The sequence below is a fragment of the Rhea pennata genome, chromosome 19, assembly GCF_028389875.1.
Source record: "Rhea pennata isolate bPtePen1 chromosome 19, bPtePen1.pri, whole genome shotgun sequence".
NCBI classification, from domain to species: domain Eukaryota; kingdom Metazoa; phylum Chordata; class Aves; order Rheiformes; family Rheidae; genus Rhea; species Rhea pennata.
In genome coordinates this window covers 11,996,529-12,019,907 of record NC_084681.1, presented here as the reverse complement: position 1 = coordinate 12,019,907, position 23,379 = coordinate 11,996,529, and the positions used below count along the sequence as shown (strand labels likewise).

Here is a 23,379-nt window from a genome sequence, read left to right as displayed (position 1 = left end):
CTCCTGTTTTCCACAGAGTCAGCAGGTGACCAGGGCCAGGTGAATTATGGAAGCCTATCTCTTTCTGCTACCTCCAAGCAGGGAAGAAGCAGTCTGTGCAACAAGAGTATGGTGAGTTTTGGTTCTTACACCCACAAAACAGCCATGCAGAAATAGGACCTTTGTCTGCCCACTGGGGCAGAATTCTACTGCTGCATATAATGACAGGATTGGACCTATCCAGTGGGAACTAAATAGCTTTACTGAAGTGAGACTCTGTTGGGCAGTTATCTGCATCTCGAAACTCTCCCACTGTGAGAGTACAGAGAGTCGGCAGTGTACTGAACACTGCATAGGCTGGGGTCCCCTAAGGTCTGCAGTTAATAAAGGCATAGATTGGGGAAACTGCCACTGCTGTTGTCCATCCTGTTATCATCTGTGTAGAGAGGACACAGGACTTTGGGACTGCCTGGTTAGTTCTGCATATACGAAGTTCTGTTTTCATTCTCCCAGCAAAAACATAAAGGGTTAGACTGTCCATCCCACATTCCAGTGGTTCGATCCTGCCTTCCAAACCACAATGAGCTTGTAAAACCTGCTAGTGTTTATCACTGCATAGCATCAAGTCTTGAATCCAAAGAAAAAGAGGAAGGAATGACTTAATTCCATTGCTGAAGACTCCATTAATAAGAGCAGAGATATTTCAACCAGAAGAAATATGGTTGCAAAGTGTTTGATGGACAACATATGTGCATAGATACTCCCAGAACCAGCCCAGAAATATCCACCTTTCCTCTTCTATGAGCAACAAACATTTTCAATGGTATATAAAGTATAATAAACAAATCATATTTACAATTTTCTGTCCCCCTCTGCATAGCAAAACAGCTCATGCTATCAATCCAGGTGGGGCAATATCTAACAGTGCCTTTAAATCATCTTATTATTTACACAGAATGTCTGCAAACATTAACATTAAGAAATGCAACAGTTTGCTACAATTTTAATTTATGACAGAATCCCCAAAGGCCTTCAATGCCAGAAAAAGAAATATTTACTTCACTTGCATCACTTCACAGAATGGCTGCATTTGAAATACACCGATCTTTAAACAAACAGTATCTCAAGAGCTCATTTCTAATACTAGATACGATACCAAATACTCATTCTCAGACAAAATACATATTTCCTACTTATGTTCGGAGCTCTAAGCCCAAGTGTTCTAATACAATTACCTTTCAAAAACTAGGTCCGATGACTAGGAGTTTTAGTGTGTCCAGATGGAGACATCCAGACTTTTTTTTAGAAAGGACTGCACTCTCACTCTTGAATCAGGCCTCTGCACAGAGTCATGGACACCACAAATGAGGAAGCCCCTAAATCCTTGTATGCTTTAGAAAATGTTGATTTGAAAGCTTGACTCATGTGGACTTCCTAGTTAAATGTTTGAGTTGGAGCTCAGGGCTTTTCCCATAATCAGGTCCAGACAAATTAAAATGAACACAGAAGACTGAATTTACACAAGAAGTAATTCATTAAAGGAAGGGACAGAAGGGGGTAGGGAAGAGAAAGAGAGAGAAAGTGTATGAAAACCAGAGAGAGCACACAAGTGAGCACACATACAAGTAAGAATACTCGAGGAGACACTATGAAAAGGTGGCAGTAACAAACCACAACTACTATAAAAACAGTGAAGATTTTCAGAAGTGACGAATACTTTCACTCCAATCTGAGAAAGAGGAACAGCAAATTCTTAGCCCCTCTGAAAAGTCAGACCTAGTTATTCAGTGTTAGAAAGGATATCTGAAGGATCCGGTAAATTCATAGCAGAGAGTATAAAAATAGTATCTCCTCTAATAGTAGGAATGCCTTAAAACAACCTCAGCTATAAAAGAAAAGAACTGTTAAATCTGGCCTAGAAAATAGCAGCCTAGCAGTTCCTGTGCCAGCTGTTAGCGAAAGTATGGGTATTTCCAGCGCAGGATGGCACCATCTGCACTCACACTCACAATGTACTTGTTCCCAGGACAGATCTTGAGGCGGGTGATGCTGCCACTGTGGCCCACTCCAACATGAGTCACCTCACCCTCATTATAGTCCCACATTTTCACCAGATGGTCATCACCTCCTGCAATGAGCACAAAGGAAAAACAGAGAATTACACAAAGTTCTGCTGTTTTTTTTGTTCCCAGACCACAGGCAGAGGAATACTTTGGTGTTCATCTGGTGTAGGAAGGGTGGGATACACTGTCTTGAACATTATGGCAAAAACTACTACTTTTCAACTGAATTGAAGAGTAAGTGTAGAGTGCTCGATATCTGCACCAGCTGATTACAGTAAGTTGTAGTCAGCAAGTAGTACCAAAAATATTAAGGGCCTTCAAAAAGCCCTTAACCATTGTTGGCTTACCAGATTAACCTAAAAAAGCTTGTGGTGCTGATCTATAAAGTCTGCAGTTTTAACTACAGGCAATACACACAATACATGGTTCCTCCACACTTGTGCTAGGCTCCCAGAAGAGACGTCATGATTGTTGGGAACATGTGAGCCTGAGGCTGGATGAAGCCTGGAGTCATTCTCATTTGCAAACCAACAAAGATTGTCGGGCTGCTGGAGCAGGACATTTGAACAGATCATTCAAGTGTATTGTGAACACTACTAAACTAAATGAAGTGCAGGACGAGGTGCAATCCCGTACTCCCTCTGGGACACTTGAACCTTGTCTTCACCTTTAAATTACATCTTGCAAGACTGAATTGTAATATTTTTCAAGACTGAATCACAGCCTCTTTCCAAGTATTTTTCATCAGTATTTTATTTTCCTCTTTAGCTGGACTTCCTTTTCATTCTTTCATACTGTACTGAGGTCTTTGATTCATTGCTTTGCTCTTCCTGGTGTTAATAGAATCTCCTCTCCTCTTTTCTAGTTTTGCCCACCCACTCACCTGTGACAAAGTAAGTCCCATCTGATGTGATGTCCATCCCATTGATGGAACCAGATGCAGAGCCTTCCAGTTCCCTGATTGCAGAACCATCAAACACTTCCCAGTATCCAATCTAGAGAACATACCAAAGACAAGAACTCAGTTGTGCATAACTGGCACAAGGATTTCAGTATTGCCCTGTAACACAAACTTTTAATGAGATATGAGAGTTTCCTCAACAAACAAGCGCCTGATTCTATAGGAAATCCAGGAAGTCTTCCCTTATTCTCATGGCCTGGCTTGATCATGGCCTTGCTTGATTCTGACCAGATGTCTGAAATGTCTGCAGCAAGATTTGGGGTTTCTGAATTATTGTAAACATAATTCCTGTAGTTTTCCTTACCCTTCTATCTGTTCCACTGGTGATTATCTGGTATTCTTCAGGATGGTAACACACACATTGGAATAATGTGTTGGCCAGAATCATCTGATTTCTTGTGAAACGCCTGCAAAACACCCCAAAACGGAACAGAGCAAAAGGGTCAAAAATCTTAAGCCTTCAAAGCTTGAGCTATATCCACTTGTGCTATACATCATACCTCTCTTTTAACTTGGATATTATCAGGTATTGGTCTGCATTCAGGGTATATTAGTGTCATTAGTTCTGTTTCCTATCATGTCTGCTTCATAGGACATCTGATCTGCTATCATATGAGATGAAAATTTTTAATCCAGAATGCTTTCTAGGTGCTATCGACTATGCAAAAAAGTCCTTATTTTCACCATAAGTCAGAAAGTCTAGAGATCTGCAATAGCTAAATAAGAACTATACAGAGCTGGAAAACAGGGTTAGTCAGAATTGTAGGAAAACATCTGCTCCATCCCCTTGGCTAAGTAGGATCAGATGCAACAAAACAACTCTGCACAAATGTTTGTTTAAACTCTTCTGAAAAGCTTCCAGTGTTGGAGGCTGTACTTTCCCTGGCTTGATTGTTCTTCCCAGTAATTTTCTTTTCCCAATGCTCTTTTCCCCTGCCTCCTTGTCACGTGATGTCCTAAATGGGACACAGTAATCCAGCAGATACATTACAAACACTTTAAGGATCTTGCAATACGTATCTGTCTCCTTACACAATATCCCAGATAATACATGTTCCATCAAGGCTGGCTGTGACGCATTCTCGGTCATTCTTCTTGATCTTAATACAAGACACGGCAGATATGTGTTCCTTCAGAACTTCCTCCAGTTTGCGAGTTCTCTCACCAATCTCCCAGACCCTCACCTGCAAATCAGCAACAAACATCTCTTGTACCACCTGCTTCTGACAGGGCTTAGGTTGATGCCTGAGGCATTCCTGAATTTTGAGTTTCTCCTGTAACACATATGACAACTGACTCTCAGTGGACTCTCTCTGTTTTTCTCTGGTTTATTCATAGAGCTATCTCATAAAAATGAGTTCAGTTTTTGAGCATGTAATTCATTTCATTCAGGAGTTTCTGACCATTAACCCTCAACTTTGCTTTTGGTACTAGGCTTAGATTACTCATCTCTCATCAGGAAAAAAAATATCTATTCCATTATATATTTCCAGAGGTGCTTTAAAGATCAAAAAGGAAGGATTATGAAAATTGAATATAAAAAGCTATCTACTATTTGTATTACATATAATGCCAGCAAGTAAATATAAAATAGTTCTTTAAATCTTTGATATGAAATACATGCCTGAAAGCACTTCTTCTCCCAGTGAAGTTAACAGTAGAAATCTTGCTTTGAGGGCTTGATCCTTCAAACCTCTGTTACTGGCAAAATGCATTTACTGCCCAACTAGTGCCAAGCTTCATGATATCAATTAACTTTTACATTCCTTTAAGGTCAAATCCTAGTGAAAATTCACTAGTTTAGACACCAACATCAAAAGTGGCGAGAGCTCATCTTCATGTTTTGAAGTCTCAGGTTGAGTCACTTATGGGATCTGGATGCCCAGTTCCCACTCGCTGAATGAAACCAGAACATCCAGATCTCTTAAGCAACCCTGAAAGTTACAGCTTTTAGACGATTGACTTTGATGGACCCATTAGCATTTCAGAACATCTTTCTGTGCTCTGAATGAATACTGCAAGTGCTCCCCTGCAGTTCCTGATTCTACTTAACCAACATTCTAGCTTTAATTTTGTCTTGGCTGTCTTTTGCAATTCAGAGATCAACTAACCAGGGCCTGTGCCATTTTGTATATGTTCGTATAGGGTCTAGGCCTTCCATCTTCTGCATCCTCCAGTCCAATCATACAAGATACTTAAGTGTTCTTTTATTACTGAAGGTTTGATACTTAAGTGTTCTTTTATTAGTGAAGGTTTGAAGTGTCTCTTCATTTCTGAAGTCTTTATAAAGTGAGATAGGCCAGGGCTGTTGTTACTACTGTACAGAAGGAGAGCTGAGGCAAAGACTAATTTAGAAAGATGATTCCATGGTTAGTATATTAGCCTGAGATTTGAAAGATCCAAGCTCAGTTCCTCACTCTTAAATATTTCCTCTGCAATCTTCAGCATGGCATGCAGAACACTAAAGTCAAGGTATACAAAACAGGATACAAAACCGGTTAAGTCAGGGAGTCAGGCATCTGCTCACACACTTTAAAAGTCTGGATCTGAGTACTTGCCAGACTTCAGAGACGAAGTCTGAACTAAAGCAAGAAATTGAACAAGAGTCTTCCAAGCCTAATTATTTATTTTTCTTAGTATAAACTAAGAAAGCTGTATTTAAATTATTTAGGTTTCAGAAAAAAAAAATAAAAAGAAAAAAAAAAAGAGGAGCATCACTTTTATAGATTGAAAAGGGCCATGATTAAATGAAGTGTATGGAGTAGCCAAGCACACAGTGTTTGTTTTCTACTGCTGGGAAAACAATTCTTGAAGCGCACAGGCATGACATCTATAACATATTTTCTGATTTTTATAGTTATTTGTATTGGAATGTTTTCATAATTGTGTAAGAAACAAGTTATTTTTAGAGCCTTTTATTAGCTCCACCACATAAGCCAGCAATTACCATTACAGAAAATTAGGAAGTTACCCATAGACAAAATAGTGATATAAAGTAAACTTTGTGCTATTGATTTTTAAGTTGGAAAAAAAAAGGAAAGAAAATTAAATGAATTCATACAACTCAATTTGGACAGGACTAGAACTTCCAAAGAAATGACAGAAAGAAAATCCGTGCTCTAGACACAGGCTTGCAAACAATGACTAATGCAGATAAGCCAAATATAAGAGAAAGAGAAATGAACTAAAAGGATTAAGAGCATGTTCTGCATTAGAAGGATTTTCCAAGACTACCACGCCAGAAGAAATCAGGGCATTGTTTGCTATTACACCCTCTGAGGGCAAACGATTTACATATATCAAAGGCTAATATATTAGAATCGAGGCTTTGCTCAAGCAAAATCAGCTAAGAATAGTTCACCTTCTGACTAAGCAGTTACAGACAATTCCCGGGTCCTGTGCTGAGAGCACAAAGCAGCTCCAGGTTTTTAAGCAAAAATTACCTGCCCTTCACCTCCTCCACTAATGATCCGTCTACAGTTACTTGTAGCTGCAATTGCTGTTACTCCCAAGCTATGGGCATGGTCAATCACATACATCAGCCGTCCGGTTTCTGGCATGAAGGCACGAATTTTCCCGTCATTCCAAGCTGATGAAAATAACGAAACAGATTATCCAGGCTCATGGACACTTTCTTCTTACTATTCTCTCAATTTCTTTTTTTTTTTATATATATTTTCCTTTATATATATATAAAAATTAAACTCCTTTATAATGTCTACCCTGTTAGACCACTAGTATATATATGGAAACTACCGCAGTCCAGATGCACCTGCAGAGCTATATTTCCAAATACGCTGCTAAAATTTATTTCCTTTTTTGTTTTGGCTATGGGCAAACAGTTTTGGTAATAGTGGGGGGACAGCTTTGCTGCTCTCAGCAGTTGAATGGCAGTAGTTCCTGCACAATCATTTTGCATATGGCAATGGGTAGCAAATTAATGCAAAAGTTGCTCTGCGTATCTCAAAAGTTAAAATTTTGCATACAGCAAGGTTAATAGTTTGGAAGTGAATCTTTTGAATAGAGCTGAACTGAGTTCTGAATTGCTGGGATTCATATCCAAAGTAGGCTCTCAAAATCTTGCTTTTTCCATGCAGGGAAACTATGGGATTCTGGAACCTATGGAGCAAAGCTTATCGGACTAGATGTGAACAAATGTTCTTTTGGATCACAGCAATGATCTAAACTGATTTCTAGTTTAAACCTTCCTTCACTCTAATATATTGATGTTTGTTACGAGTTGGCTACATTTAAGGACCAAACTTAACCGTGGGACTAGACTGATCATTACCTGAAATGATGCTCCTGCCGTCACTCATAAACTCTATGGCACGGCAGGTCATGTTAGGGATGACGATTCGGAGGAGCTCCCTGTTTTCAGGAGTGTGCCATACCCGAATATCGTTTTTGGAGCAGGTAGCAAACAAGTCAGAAGTCCCCCTGGAAAATTCAGAGAGGAGACCTAATGCAGGAAGCCTTCCAAAGAAGCCTCTTTTTCACTCCTTAACTCATCCTTCAAAGGCTAGCTGTTTCTAATGTTCAATTGTAATCTCAATAGGGATCACCACAGACTGAAAGACCTTATCCACAGGACCACCTTTCTGGCAAAAAAAAACCTTTTTTCTTTAACATCTTGTACACTGGATTATTCCTATTCAACATTGCTGAAGGAAATGGAGAAGATGGCAAAAGTCTGTTCACAATATGCTTGGTATACATGCTTGTATAAAAAGAGGACCTGCAACTTTTCAAAAGCTAAGGGACTGAATGCTTGGATTTTTTTTTTTTTTTTTTTAAGGCAAGAAGGCATGGTTTCGCAACATCACCACTCACTTTTGCAGGATGAGATTAATTCTATCTAACTGGCATAAAATGATACACTAATTATGCATGAAAACCATATATCCTAGGGATATGACAGAAAATGAAATCAAGGAAGCTATCACATTATTTTGTTCAACATCACCATTAGCACCTGGAAAGATGAACCAGGAGAGAGAAAACTGACAGAACAACAGTGTAACCCTTTCAGTCCAAGCTTGTGCAAGTGCTTTATAAAGCAGAGTAACACCAGCAGTGTAAGCATTCTGAAATAAGCCAGAACAGGGAAATTGAGTCTGCATTTCCAAATCAGTGATGTGCTCTGTTTAAGAACAGATAACAGATACAAAATTTAAAACATATGCAAGGATGTACTCCTTACAATCATCACTAAATCCAGCTCATCCAAGTAACTCTGACGCGGATGTGCTAGTCAGGTATATTAGCATCAAATTACTCCAAAGCTCCAAATGATTTACTCATTAAATTAAAAGGATGTGGATTTTTCAGGCTGGTGACAAGCACAGGGGAGGGCATCTGGCACTCCTTATTTATACACGGTACATTTTACTGTGCTTTGATAAGATTTGATACTTTGTGCCATGTCAAGAAGGGCTACAACAAGAGCATGCCGAAACTCAAAACCTCCTTCGGGATCAAACTGCCATTTTCTGTTCAGAAAGGGAACAACAGACCCATTGTTTTTATAACGTGTCATGATCTTACTGCACATAGCTGCCTTTTCATGAGATGAACACAGAGAGAAGACATCCCAGTATACCTAGCATCCTGCCTCACAAGCCTGGAACTTAATATAACATGTCATCTTGTTAAACGTGAAATTACAAGGGAGGTTGAGAGACCGAAAAAACCTCTTTCAATAGCTCTGTTAGTCAGGTACCAGCTGAGGTTCAAAGGAGTGACAGAAAAGCAGACAGTTCTGCAAATATAAACTCTAGCTGCAGCAGGATAGACAGAAGCAGACTTTCAAGATTCATACTAATGGAGGATTAAGTGGCCCAGGTCTCATAGCGTCAACCCTAGGAGAAGAGGGGGTGGAAGCGGGGACACGGCCATTACTGCTGTTATTTGAACACAAATAATTATATCCTTTTTATTTAGAATTCTTTCTGTAGATGGATGATTTTTCCAATTCTCAAACTGAACTGCTGCCTTCTGCTTTTAAGCAGCTGTTCTCTGACACCCATTTCTTTGGCAGATGAAAGCATTCCCTGAATAAATCACCTGGTCAGGCACGTAATAGTCTTTGGGACCGTGCTGGTTAAAAGGAGTTACGCAGGTATTCTGGCCCTACTTGCAGCTTCCTCTCACTTCTTCCCAGCCAGTTCTACTCACAAAGGAAAAACGATGTCATGGATGGCTTCGTTATGACAGGCAGCAATCAGCTCCTCTTTAAACTCTGTGTAATTAATTCGATAGATCTGGGACTCGTTGGTTCCTGCAAAGAACTGGTGACCCTGGCCTCTGCGTGTCAGGGAAGTGACGGTACCTTGAACTTGAATCTTCCTGTCAAGACAAAAAAGAAGTTTGGCCTGATGATGCTCATCTTGATATCCCACTTTCTAGCTTCCCTTTGCCCCTTTAGAGAGTCTTTACTTTCCCTTTCCCCCCAACACGCTCCACATCAGGCTGCAACGTCAATATGCAAGAATGTGGTCAGGACTAACATTTCGTTCCCCATCACATTTGCTAATACCTCATATGATCTTGCCTGTCCCATCTGCTACTCTAGCAAGGCCTGAAAAGGCAGGACTTTGGAGACTTAGTTTTCTGGACCAGGCCCTGAGATAACAGCACCTCTGTTTACATTCTTGCTTAAGTGCACTTAAATATCACATACTCAAGAATCTTTCCAGATGATTTAGATCTTTGGGGAATCGTTATAAAAATGGTATAAAGTTAAGGTTTCAGAACCATACACCTAAGTTGCCCATTCAAGCAATGCAAAATTAATAATTGCAAGCACAATTTTCAAATCACCTACCGGGAAATGAAGCCTGCAGCTTTCTATTTTGCATGTGGAAAAGCTTTGCAAGTCCTTCAGCACTTTGAGACATGTGCCTACAAATTAGTGAAAGTCCTCCTTTACAATCCTATGTCCTCCTACAAACACTTTTTTAAAATGGTAAACACTACTTCCTTAGCTGGTGTAAATCAGCGTACTTTTTCTGACTTCAACAGATCTTTCCTACTTTACATCAGTTTAGGACCTGACTCCAAATGCCTAACAGGTAACGATGGTCATTTAAAATGAACCATGAGTACGGCAATTTGCGTCTATGAAAAAGTACATGGTAATTTTCAGTCTGCTTCAATTTCATTATGCTGGAACCCTGCTGTTTATTTTAACAGCACCTATTTTGTCTGCAGGATTGAAAAATTGAAATTTATTTGGATGATGATTGTATGTGGAAATGATTTACTCTCATACTATGACCCTTTAGGGAGAGTATCACCTCTACCCTTCTCATTCTCCCATCTACCAACTCACTTCATTACTTTGTAGTTTGAGCCTTTACAGAGAGCTACAATCCCTCCTCCGGTGCCGACTATTAAATCTCCTGTCTTCAGCAAAAGCAAAGCTGTGACTCCCTAGGAGAAAACAGGATTAAAACACAATTGGATGGAAGCAGAGTATCTTTATTGATGCAGCCATGCTGAACAGCACAACACAGTCTTTATCATGCTCCCTATGGTGATGCTTATGGTACTCAGATATTGCTTTATCAGTATTCTTTGCATGACCTAGGCTAAAAAATGATTCTCCAGCAGAGAAAAGGGAGAAAGGAGTTCTTAATTACAGGTATATACGAACAACTAGGGTATCAGTTCTTAAAGAACAAGTAAACAACGTCATTATGAACCCTTCAGAATGTATGAGCCTATATATTCTTTACCTTATTCCAGTAAGCAATACACACATTTTGTATTAGGGTCTCAACTTTTCCTTTCACAGACTCTTCATTTATCAGACATTAAAACAACAAATGATAAAACTCAGCCAAAGCATCCTTTCCCATAGCTGCTTTTAGAACAGATTCTCTATGTCTTATACCCCTTTCCGTGCGAGGGTCCAATCCCATCTTCCTGGTATTAGTAATAAAATATATTTGTCACAGATAAACTTTAGAAATCAGTCAGCCCATCAACATAGGTTTCATCTATTTACTAAGTTAAGTAGATTAACAGGAGACTGGCCCTTAGAAAAAAAGAGTAGTGCTGTTTGGCAGATAAAGTACCAGACTATATATATATATTTTTTAAAAAAAAAAAAAAACAGTTCTTAGCCTTGTCACAGAGTTTCCTGTATATTTTAGACAAATCAGTATCTCCTTGCTCTAGTTTTGCTGCATGCGAAATAATACTACCCTCCTATACAAGACAGCAGATTAATTCTTGAAAATCTCTGACAGACTCCAGAATAGGTTGCAAGAGGGGTGAAACTAGCACTATGGGGCCAAATCTCAATATTCATACCCAGAAGAAAATCCTCATGAGCTTTGGGGAACATACACTAGTGAAAAACCAAAAGGAAAAAAAAAAAAAGAAAAGAGAAGGATAAACAAACTAGGATGAACTTTTTGCCATCAAACCTTAGATTGAAAACTAAGTTTCCATCACCATGCAAAAGCATGGTCCAGAGAGGCACCTTCCCCTCTCACCAGCAGGGCAGAACGTCCTCACTGTAGGTTGCTCCCAGTTAGACAGGCCAGCTGTTAACAGCTGCAGGCAATGCACGACTTGTAGAGCAGTCTGTTTGGTATGACATTTGAAGCTGCAATACAGACTTCAAGCAACAATTGCTACTATCTGAGTTTATAAGCAGTATTGCCAACTGTTGTGATGGTACCAGTTACACAATATCAAGGCTTTTCCTTTAAGCCTGAGCTCTTAGAAATTGATGTTTTCATTATAATGGCTGTGTTTGTTGTTGGTTTTTTTTAATGGAAAAAAACTAGCATTTAGTGTTGTGAAAGCATGAAAAAGTGAATTCTCGAAGAATGATAGCCAGAAGGCACACTACAAGAATTTTACATTTATTATTTGGGAAGAAATTGCTTGACTTGTGATTTTTGAACAAATATAGGTGGCAGCATCTTGTTTTTCAGAATTTCCTGTGAGATGTTGGTGGCATTTTAGGAGTCTCTTGTTATCACAGGCCCATTAACTTTCCTTTGATCTACTATTTTGCAGGGTTTTTTTCTGCAGAAGACTTTCATCTCAAATGCCCTTTAGGTGTAGTAGTGTTATAGCAGGTGGTAGCATTAGAAGTTAAACCTATGACTGTAGTTTACATGATTACAGCTCTCTGCTATTTGCAAATAAATTAGAGTTTCTACAGTGCTGTCAACACTGCTTTGACTTTTTTTTCCTAAGTATTCTCTTTAATTCCTACTTTGGGAGGAAAGTAGGTATCATTAACAGCGGGGGAAAAAAAAAAAAAAAAAAAAAAAAAAAAAAGAGCCTTAAAGTGGTCAGGACTCATATTGCTAAGTTCTCAAAATTATCAGAGTTTGAATGACCATGAGTAAACAGATAGCTTTATAAGTTTCACTCGTTATTTATGAAGTCGAGTAGTTCATGTTAACGATGTAATGAATACTCTATTCTATATGCTGCCAGCTCTTTTGTAGATGAAATACAGAGCCTAATGTAGAGGGTTAAAAATATCATCATTCATTATTTATTTCTCACAAAAAGTAACCACTGCTTTGAAGTATGATGATTATAAATAAAAATACCAGAGCAAATTCAGGCTGCCCATTCCCTGCCCTGCAGGGATACTTGCTGTATCTCATTCTGATCTCTTGCACAGTTCTTTAATACTCTACTACCTCTTCCACTGAACCTTGTTTAAATATTTTTTACAATGCAAACACTCCAAATATTATTGAAAATGCATTTGCTGTCATACATCCTACTTTGCATCTGAACAGCTGCCTTATAGCTACTCAAGCCTGTGATGGGAATAAAAAATAATTTTACTGTTTATTCCAGTATTTATAGACATTACAGAAATTCATTTAAGTGTAATTCCACTTAGCTGGAAAACAAGTTGTTTCGTAATACTAGCGCACTGTTCTGTCTGCTCCTACTACTGCTCTTCAAAACAGAAACAAATTAGCAAACTCTTCAGATCATGTCTACATAATAAACAAACTTCCCCATATATCTAAAAACAGAGTTCCTTTAAGGTTCATCACAATTACTTCCAATAAACATCATCTCTTCGCCCTAGTTGTATCTCAACTCTTTCTTTAAAGATACACTTGTCGTGGGTCATGGTGGATTCTGGAGAGCTTCATGATGTGCCACCTATTTATGCTTCCTTGTTGGTCCTCGGTGAACAAAGTTTTCAAGGATTCAGGATAATGTTAATAAATAAATGAATATAGAATTGCAGTGAAGTAATGAAGAGGAAACAGTTTCACAGGGAGAGAGGCAGGGACAGTTCCAACACTGGAAGACATGCAGCCAACCTCCGAGGCCAGGAAGCAGGGGAAATACATAGTTAGGAAAGTCAATACACATCCCAAAAGATCTACTTAGAGCAATCACATCTAGTTTGAAAGGGCACGGCTTCCTTACGAAACAAGCAACATGACAGCTTTGATTCATGCTGCTAGAGCTAAAGGAATTTTTGGTACCAAGTACCAATCATATACATATTACATTTTCAAGAGAGATACAAAAGATGTGTAGTGAAATAAATACGGCTCTACAGGAAAAAAAAATCAACACAATTCCCTCAGGGTTAGCAATATTATGTGCTAAATTTTGTAGAAACAAAGATGCCTATATTTCTGTTCTGATAAATGCTCTACTTCCTAATGATAAAATAGTTGCAAAGTACCTATTCTGGTATCCCAAGCTATGCTAGAATTGGAAATTTGTGACATAAAACATTAGTTCCTGCTTGTGTCTGGTAAGGGCTTACTGACATTTCTTTCTAACGATATATTTTTGTGCCTAGAGGTTTGCAATGGGTGGGGAAAGGGGAGTCACAGTAAGAAGCCAGGAAAGGAGAACTGGAAAACATGAAACAGGACCTGAGAGCAGCTGGAGATTAAAAAGAGTACTAGTAAATTCTCAGCTGCAACAAATACACTTCTGCACTGGGGCTCTGACATGTTCCCCCTTCCAGGCATATGGAAATTACACTGGCAGGAGTCGAGGAAGAGAGTAGGAAGGAAATGATCGTGGAGAGAAGAGGTGATGTGACTGCGCATCCATCTGATTGAGAAGCACCAAAAAGTGTGGGCAAGGCTGTCTTTGAACAGAAATCTCCTGGCAGGCAGAGTCATGTTGAGCAGTAGGATAGAGTAGGAGTTTGGAGGAGCTATTTGTTATTTCCACCCGGTGAAATAGGGTCCTGGGTGCACACGGAGCAGGGGAGGAGGGGGGAAATATATCTCTACTGCCAAACATGTTTTTCTCCCTGCTCCCAGAATTACCAGTATATCTTAAGTAGATGCTTAAGTAGTAAAAGGAAATGTAAAAGCTAAGGTCTCACACACAAGGTTAGGAGTTGGCTGTGACATCCACTTCTGGGCCTTCTCTTCTCCCTAGCATCTTGTCAGCCCCTTGCATAGTGAAAGATCCTGGTTTTCATCAGCTCTTTGTTATCAGAAGCTGTATCAGGTGAAACTACTCATGTTCCAGTGGTATCGACCACAAATTGTGTTTCCTGTGATACTGTCTAATAAGAAAACCGCTTATAGTATGGACAACATTGTGATCTGGCTTGGAGCATCTGCTTTCTTCTAAGAGGCCCTAGGCTGTCTTTCAACCCCAAATTACGCAGCACCATGCAAGTGACCCTATCTGATCACTTCTTTAGGAATGATCTCAAAACAGAAGGAAGCGAAGTTTCATTTCAAAAGCATCCAGCACCTTTCCTTCGACCCAAAAGACAAGGGTGTTAAGAACCTTGAATGGCTTCAGACAAGCTCATGTAATGCTAGCTACAGAATAACTCAGAGCATGCCGGCATTTAAAAGAGTAGATGATAGTCATCAAGACTTCAGTATAAGAGACAGCAGAGATCAGCTAGGACATAGGTCCTGTGTGGATGTAAAGCACTGCAGAACAACAGCTGGAAGGCTGCCATAGCAGTGTACAGTACAGGTATGCCCACAAGAGCTTTAATGCACATTATATATTCAGCAAACTTACCGTTTCAAGTAGAACAACGAAATACAAATGTTCTTGTTACTTAGCATGTATACAGAATTAAATTACTTATATTCCCACAACACAAGTGGGATGAATGAGTGTAATAACTCCTCCTACCTTCTGGAGTAGATGAATACTGAAATATATTTAAAGAACTCAGTGGCTTTTCACATCCAACTTATTCCAAGGATGTGGGCATGCATTTGTAATGCAAGAAATATTACATTTTGAATGGGAAAATATGTGGTTTGTGTGCACATGTGTTGGTACAAGCAAAGTTCAGGAAGTTTGGAAAAACAAGTTCAAATTAGCTTTTTCTTTGGAGTCTGCTGCAGAATTTTTCTTAGTCATTGTTAGTCTTCTGTTTGCTCTCTAATAACAAGATCTACTTCTTTCTAGGACAGCTTCCCCATGGCATCCCTACCAACACATTCAGTACTTCCTTCTGCATTGCTTCCCTTGCTGCTTGCTGATTTGCAGGGTTTGTAATAGACCAGCAAAATATATTCAGCCTTATGCAAGAAAGTTTTTCAGGGAAGCATTTGAATTCCTTAGATATCGCCTTCTCTACTGGGTATAACTGAGAAACTACATGAAGTCTTTTATAGTAACAAATAAAGAGAAACCAAGAGCAAATGTAGTAGCTGGTGCTGATTGTTTATCATTACAAGTCCCTGTATGCAGAATTCTTGGCAATGAAAAGCCAGAATTGCCTTATTCAGAAGATATTCCTGTCTGGGGATCTTAATACTAAGACCCGTGAGTCCCAATTATAGTCAAAAGAGCTATGTTAAAGGAACTTTATTGAGGTTATGAAGTCAAGCACTCAAAAGTTAAAAAGTAGAATGATTGCATCCTGTGCAGCCTTATTCTGTCCCCATTGTGCATATGTTTTATAACAAAGTCTTTAATTACATGATCTATACTATTTTTTTCGAGGTGACCTCTGCCTCATCCATGAAGAAGCTACACCTACTAGAAAGATCATCTTCAAAAGTATGGAGCACTGTAATCTGTGAATAAGGTCAACAGGAGTCACGTATGATTACATAAAAAAGCTACATTAGTACTGTGGGGAAAAGAGTGAGGACTCAACCTTTCAAAATGCACACCAAAATTAGTGATAAGCAATCATTGTGCTTTAATTTCTATGTGCTTTAGCATAAGACAACTGCCACAGAAATCCCATCAAAGCATTAGTAACTACTCAAACCTAGTTTTGATGGCAGTAAAGCAAGCCTGGAGCATATATCATCCTTCCCTTCTGCCTCTCAATCACAGTTTCCCTGTCACTTAACTTCCAAGCCAGCCCCAGTTTGGCCAGGCTCCTTGTTCTAATGCATTATTTTTCCTACTTCTAGCCCTCCTTTCGTCCCCTGTGTTCTGGGGACGTTTCTCCTCACCATACTGTCATCAGGTCAATAAGCAAATTACTAGATACAGAGGGGAGAGAAGCTCCCTTCTCTCCATTGCAGTGCCCAGCTGCCCTGCTTTGCAGCCATAAAGCAACCATGCACAAAGCTCCCCGAGAGCTTACAACCCCGGCTGGGCCGAGCTCTGTGGCTGCAAGCAAGAGATATTTGTAACCATCTGGTTAGCATCACGGATGTGCAGATGGATGATGCTCAGTGAGGAATCTTCAGAGGGCCATGCCCTGAGATGTTCAACGAGCATGTGCAAACTGCAATTTCACATCAGTTTACCTCTTGTCAAATAAAGGCAAATTTTCAGCAAACAAACAGCAAAAGACATGTCCCCTTTTAGAAAGACCATTTCCTTGCCAAATTTCATATCTCTGCTTCAAAGAATTTCGAAAAGAAAACCTCCTGAATGGAAGGTAAGGAAGGACTGGGGAACAAACACACAGAAACTTAGTACTTTTCTGAGCAACCATGGTATTTGAAAGTTTTTCCAAAATGCTCTTCCTGTAGCAGACACCTGGCCTGGAAAATTCCAGACCAGGCAATTCATCAGATCTGTAAGATCTGAATATAGGACTCTATTCCAGGAACTATGGGAAAATCTCACTACTAAGTGCTTCTACCAACCTTCCTAGGAACAACCTCTGTCTAGCTCTAGCTAAACACTGTATCTCCCTGGCATCAGAAGAAAGTAGAGAAAGCACAAGTCTTTCTCATTTTATCACTTATGGCTAGAGAATAAGCCACTAAAAATATTTTTCTTCTTCTTTGTGGCCACTGCAGTCACCTCATTTACTGAGCTGGGGCCTCCTTAGTGTTGGAAAAGACTTGTATCTACACTTCTGGAAGCCTTTGGGTGCAAAACTGTGACTCATTAGGAACACACTGATTACCTGCTCAAACAATCCCTACCTATTCCATTCCAGTCTGATCACAGGAGAGGTATGATGCATAATTTTTGAGGGCAGAGTTATTTTCTTTTCTTCCTCATCACAAAGGCAGAACAAGAGGGAAGAGAAGCCTCTCGCCTGTCTTAGAACTGATTGCTGTTGCTAACAGCATGTTACAAGAAGCACATCTAACATCCAGTTCCACTGAAAGCTATTTGATTGGATTCAGATGGCCAAATATTGATTGCCCAATATTTATTCTATTCAGCAGCTGCTACCTTTACTCTTGGTATCTTACTTCTTATGTTCAATGAAGAAAAAGGTAACAGCAATGCTGCGAGAAAGCACCAGTGCATTAAACACGGAGGATGGACCCACTCAGAGCTAAGAAAACTGAAAAATAAGACTCTCTTGAGGCTATTCATGTGCACAGACAAAAAAATATAAGGAGCTATTGCATTTTTATGATTGTTTTCCACCTTTTTATTGCTCTTACCAAATTTAATATAAGAGAAAATTTCTGGGATAGCATAGGAGATTCAGATGAAACCCAAATTCCGATCCAGATGCAACTGAACAAAGCCAAACTAATAATCTCAGACTTTAGGATCAAAATTAAAACATTCACAGCGAATTAATAGCACAGAGCAGGGGTTAGTTTTTGAATCAACTTTGCAATGGTTCTCCTAGAGGTTGCCCTAGTTTCACTTACTAACAAAGAGAAGGGAAAAATTCAAGTCAGAGTTGCTGCTCACCATGCTGAACTTCTCCTTCTGAGGCCCATAGTTGCTCATCAGCTTGTTGTTTGTATTCAATTTCAGGACATCACCACTTGATGTGCCAACATAGAAATAACTATCGTCATCTGCCATCTATAGGAAAGTGTAAATAAGGAGATCATGGTCCAGCTACCTACATGCTTGTTCCAAGTGTAGTGTTGTGCTTCATTTGAGTGTATTGCCATGATTTCATTTAAGGCATGCAGGCAATGTTTTCATCCCATCACACACACACACAAAGACCTATAAATCTAATCTATGTAAGGCATTTTTCAAATAAAACCTACATAGTATCTTGAAGCAAAAGTTGAATTTCCCGGGTGCTAGAGCCTCTCAGACTAAAATCCAAGTTGCTTCTCTTCAGAAGCATTCAAAATACTCTTTTCACAGGGGAAGAAATTACAGGGGATAGTCTGCCATGAGCGAAGATTTAGTAGCCTCACTGTCATCATGTAGTTATAATTGATGTTTCTAACATTACTGTAAAAGCTTATGATCTTTCTGTAGTCTCTTGTGAGTTTCTTAGTTTAGCCACATAATTTTGGCTGAAACTTACCTTAACACATGTGATCACTCTTTTCAGTTGCCCTGTTTGGCATTCAGTTGGTCGGATTTTTCTGTTTTTTAGATCCAGTTCCCATACTCGAATGGTCCCACTGTAAGAAAGATATACTACAACCAAATCCATATATGCAGAAAAATCCAGGTTCTTTTACTGTTACAGTCATTAAAGAGCTTTCGCTAGGTCATGTTATTCTGAAATTTTAATAAGGAGGAAAAAAACAATATGACATATGACAGGAAGGAGGCATAAGTAGGAAAAAAAAACAGTATCAGAGAGGCCAACAGTAAATCTGTCTTTTCTGCAGTTTTTATGGTAAAAGTTACCAGATAAATCAAAAATCTTAAAGATTCAGCAGAAATATATACTGGGACTATGGAGGAGTATGTAACAACCTTGACACTTCATTTTCCAGAGAGACATGCACTGTGGGAATCTTATTTCTTAGAACAGGAAACGAACAGCACAGAACACTTTCAAGTATTTTCTAGCACAGTTTAATTGACAACATAGGAACCAATATAATAACTTCACACACAACCTCCCTTACATTTTACAGAGTGTTAAAACTGCAAAGACCAGCATTTATAAATGCAACTGCTGCCAAGAGCATCTAAAGTTGCTGCCTGATTCAAAGAGGATGCAGGTCCTCAGCACCTTTAAATGCCAGGCTAGATATAGGAGGGCTGTAACAAATCCATGCAAAAATGTGTCTCTTCGTATCAACTTTCATTACAAGCCAGTAACCAATTGTACATCGCCTCTGGTGAGGATAGGAGACGATCCAACAACCTGCAAGATATCATTGTTTCTCCATTAATAAGCCATTGTTCAAGCCCTTCTTTGACTGTTTTGCTTGTGTAACACTGGGAACTAAATATTTTAAACACTACATGCGGAATGCTGAGTACAAACTCCTGCTATCAGGAACAGAAGTGCTGCATGCTTGTCCATGTGCTGCTTTGAAAACATACTCTTACGTGAAGAAAAAAGCAGAAATGCCTTAAAGGGACAAGCTGATGGATATTTATGGGCCATTCAGAGCAAAAAGAAAAAAGCTTGAACACTCTGTTGCCTAACTTTTGTTGTACTAAGTAAAGAGTCTTTGAAAAAGGAAATAGGTCTATGGGTTTTCTTCCTCAAAAGACTTTTTGTCATATAAACGAAACCTTACTTTCCAGCAGTAACAAACATCTCATCTCTGCATCTGGAGAACACCAGCACCATAGCATTCCCAGAGCTCCGAGCTGAAGCAGGGCTGCCGCACACAGCCTCTCTCTTAGGAATGCTCCATACAACCACACTGCAGAAGAAAGGGTTTTAAGTAGCTTTTATTTTTAACATGGCTAAAAAACTTATCACAAAAACAAGAACAAGCCTATTTGCCGGCTGTCTGCTGTTGGCAGAATATAAAATAAAAGTCACTTTGTAGATATTTTATCTAAGAAAAACTGTAACACAAACACTGGAATTTGGATTTTACATTCCTTGTTCCTAAAGTGGGCATGCATATTTATCTTAAGGCTTCTGTTGACCTAGACTCAAGTCATATCTTAGGCCACTGGTAGACACTGATTTAAAGTGACTTTTTATTCCCCTCTTACTTGTTTGTCAAAGCAGGCTCTTAGTGAAATTTATACTTTTGCAGGACAATAAAGTAAGCACGCTAACAGTCCAGCCTACATAGCACTTCTGGGTGACAATGCCAACTTAAGAATTAGCTGCTTCCCCTCTCCTTCCCATCAGCTGCTTGTTCCTGCCTTACAGCCACTCTCCCCGTGGTACCAACCTAGCTTCTTGTCAGAAAGAATCGGAAACAGGATTATCTCAGGAGACATGTTAAGAAGGGGAAAGAACAAAACTGCCAGAAGAGGGAAAAGTAAATGCTCCTTAAGCAGTATTCTTAGATGCTCTACAAAGTGGAAACTGGAAACTGTTACCTGCCATCATCCTGGCCTCCCAGTGACACAAGATAAAGGTCATTCGGAGAAAACGCTAATCCTTCAATTCTACCCTTATGAAGTGACAGCCGAGCAAGTAGCTCCTCCTTCTTAAAATCCCACAAGATGATGTCTGCCTGAGGCCCAAAGCAGAAGAGGTCAAAGCCTGAGCATTAGCTCTAACATGCTGAAGTTCTCTTGCACAAAAAGAACTGGATTCAAGGCACCCAGCTTATGGTTAGCTTCTTTCCAGCCCAGTGCTCCACTGATATGAATATACTTTGGATTAGGTGCTGTAAGAAGCATTATTCCAACTTACCAGTTTAGTAGCTCTGCTTCATTGCTTCATTTTAGAATCAAAAATTTACACTGATATATCGATTTATGGAATAGTACTTAGAGTTTAAAATACTGGATGATGTTAAAACTTGATTCCTTTCAAGTTTGTCAGAGTCTTTTCAAATAAGCAACAAATAAACCATTGGAAACTTCAGAAGTCTAAAAATGCAGGTACCTGTCAAGGACTTCTGAAAATCCTAAGCAGTTCTGGAACTCAGGTCCCATTTTAAATATGCGGGAATTTATTAATTAATGTTAAATGAGATTTAGGCAGCCACCTGCTCACAATACTTTTGATAAAAAGGCTGGAACTAGGAAATGCCTTAACCTTGAAGGGGGGAATTCCTAGGGGGAATGCTTAACACCATGTACAAATATAAAGGCACATCCAACAACAGGGTGGCCACAATTTCCCATCCCCTGCAGTGCCCTTCCACTGTAGACATTTGTTTTCCAACAAAAGATTTATTCTTTAAACAAAAGATGTTCCCACTGCTGGCAGGTGAACTCCAATTTCCGTGGGCAATTATACAGCTAAAAATAAAACATTATTCACCTTGAAGCCCATGAAGGTGACTTGTCCAGAGGCAACAAACATTCCGCTCTTCGACACGACCACGCAGGAGACGTTGTTGGTGTGGCCATGCAAAAAGCTCTGCTTGCTGTTGGTCATGTCTTGAATAACTACAGTACATCCCAGAGGATAAAGAAGATGCTCCTTATCAGGGTGACAAATGAGACCAGAAAGTATATGACCTACAAGAGAAAAAGAAGCAAGAAAACTGCTGACCATTAAACCATCCTAGAGACATCTGGGACCTCTTGCCCCAGGCCTGAAGCAGACAGACCCAAGAACAGCGTCACTTCTTTGGGCCAGACGTACCTGCCACCTCAATATCTCCATGCAGGTGTCCCTGCTTACCATACTTCCTAAGAGAAACCCTCTTATGTCTCAGGGCTTATCTCACAAGGAGGGCAAAAATGAGAGGTTTCCATTTCCCACTCGAAACCACTCAGCAGAATAATCCAATGTGAAATTCAAGGGTCACCTTCACTGTTTGGTTTAAAGATTTAGAACGTGTGCTGTGCTGTGATAACGGGAGATTTAACCGGTCCAAAGGTCTGAGCACTTCATCACACAAAGCTCGTTGAGAGCACCTACTGATTTATGAAGGCCACCTCAAGAGTTCACACTGTCGTGACCTGCGTCAAAAAAAGCTGTAAAGCTGCAAATTTCCCAAGAAATGGTACAGTTGGTAAAGCCCTGGCTCCCCTCGTGCAGTCACAGGATTGTTTATGACACCGTTTTGTGCAAGCTAATGGAGTTTTATTTTGAAATGAAACTGTTCTCACTCTAGCAAGGTGGGTAATAAGAAAAAAAATATCCTGCCGCTCAGTCCAACTTTTCCTGACCTTAACTTCATCTCTTCTCTCTCTACATTCCCGTGTCTTTGGAGTTGGTGGCAGGGGAGTGCATGGGACGCTGTAAGCACCAGGTCCTCAAAGGCAGGTCTCTCCTCCCCCACGCCTGCCCCCCATGGCACCCCCCAACCCCACACCTGCCCCATGGTGCCCCACGTCTGCCCCCCAGGGTGCCCTACATCTCCCACACCTGCCTCCCAGGGCGCCCCCCAACCCCACACCTGCCCCATGGTGCCCCACGTCTGCCCCCCAGGGTGCCCTACATCTCCCACACCTGCCCCCCAGGGCGCCCCCCAACCCCACACCTGCCCTCCCAGGGCGCCCCCCAACCCCACATCTGCCCCATGGTGCCCCACACCTACCCTCACAGTGCCCCACATCTCCCACAGCTGCCCCCCAGGGTGCCCTCCAACTCCACACCTGCCTCCCATGTTGCCCCACACCTGCCCCCCAGGGTGCCCCACACCTGCCTCCATGGTGCGCCCCAACCCCACACCTGCCCCCCAGGGTGCCCCCTCAGCGCCGCCCCGGTACCGTTGAAGCCGATGGCCGCCTGCAGCTCCAGCTCGCCCCCCGCCTCTCCAGCAGGCGCCGCCATCGCGCCGCGCTGTGTACGCGGGCGCCATGGAAACGGCGCCTGCGCCCGCGGCTCCCCGTGGAGGCCGGGCCGGGGGCGGGGCGGGGGCGGGACCTGGGCGGGCCGGGGGCGGGGCCAGGCCGGGCCGGGGCCGGGGCCGGGGCGGTCGCCGCCGCCGCTCCATCTCCCCGTGCGTTTTCCCCCGGGCGGGTGCGCACGGGCTTCGGGTTTGCTCCGCTCCCCGAAGACACCTTTTCCTCTTCACACGCCGCTGCAAGTCCCCTGAGCCTCCAAGCCCCTCTGCTCTGTGTGTTTTGCTTTTTATTATTACTATTATTATTCTCGAATAGTTTTGAACTTTCTGTGGCAATGAAGTGCAGCGAAGAAGGTACTGCAGCATCCCCTGTAAAAATAGCACAGGCCTGCTC

At 40.8% G+C, this 23,379-nt stretch overlaps 1 protein-coding gene across 1 annotated transcript; it reads right to left on the bottom strand.

The window, feature by feature from the left end:
* Positions 1–1,086: 1,086 nt before the first annotated feature.
* On the bottom strand, positions 1,087–22,980 carry CFAP52 (cilia and flagella associated protein 52). Its single transcript, XM_062591677.1, has 14 exons — positions 22,909–22,980; positions 21,509–21,708; positions 20,614–20,750; positions 19,848–19,976; positions 18,668–18,767; positions 18,088–18,204; positions 10,337–10,437; positions 9,181–9,351; positions 7,295–7,443; positions 6,447–6,592; positions 4,036–4,187; positions 3,308–3,410; positions 2,926–3,037; positions 1,087–2,107 (listed from the first exon to the last, which is right to left on the bottom strand). The coding sequence occupies exons 1-14, from the start codon at positions 22,970–22,972 to the stop codon at positions 1,932–1,934; spliced, it is 1,857 nt and encodes a 618-aa protein (XP_062447661.1). The 5' UTR covers positions 22,973–22,980; the 3' UTR covers positions 1,087–1,931.
* Positions 22,981–23,379: the final 399 nt, after the last annotated feature.

Bases quoted from the DNA above. Each gene is read 5' to 3' on its own strand.
- CFAP52 (XM_062591677.1), bottom strand. From the start codon at position 22,972: ATGGCGGCGCCTGCTGGAGAGGCGGGGGGCGAGCTGGAGCTGCAGGCG. The intron at 20,751-21,508 runs GTGAATAATGTT...TTTGGGCCTCAG, and splicing joins TCACCTTCATGGGCTTCAAG to GCAGACATCATCTTGTGGGA. The intron at 2,108-2,925 runs GTGAGTGGGTGG...TGCTCATTGCAG, and splicing joins TGGGACTTACTTTGTCACAG to GAGGTGATGACCATCTGGTG.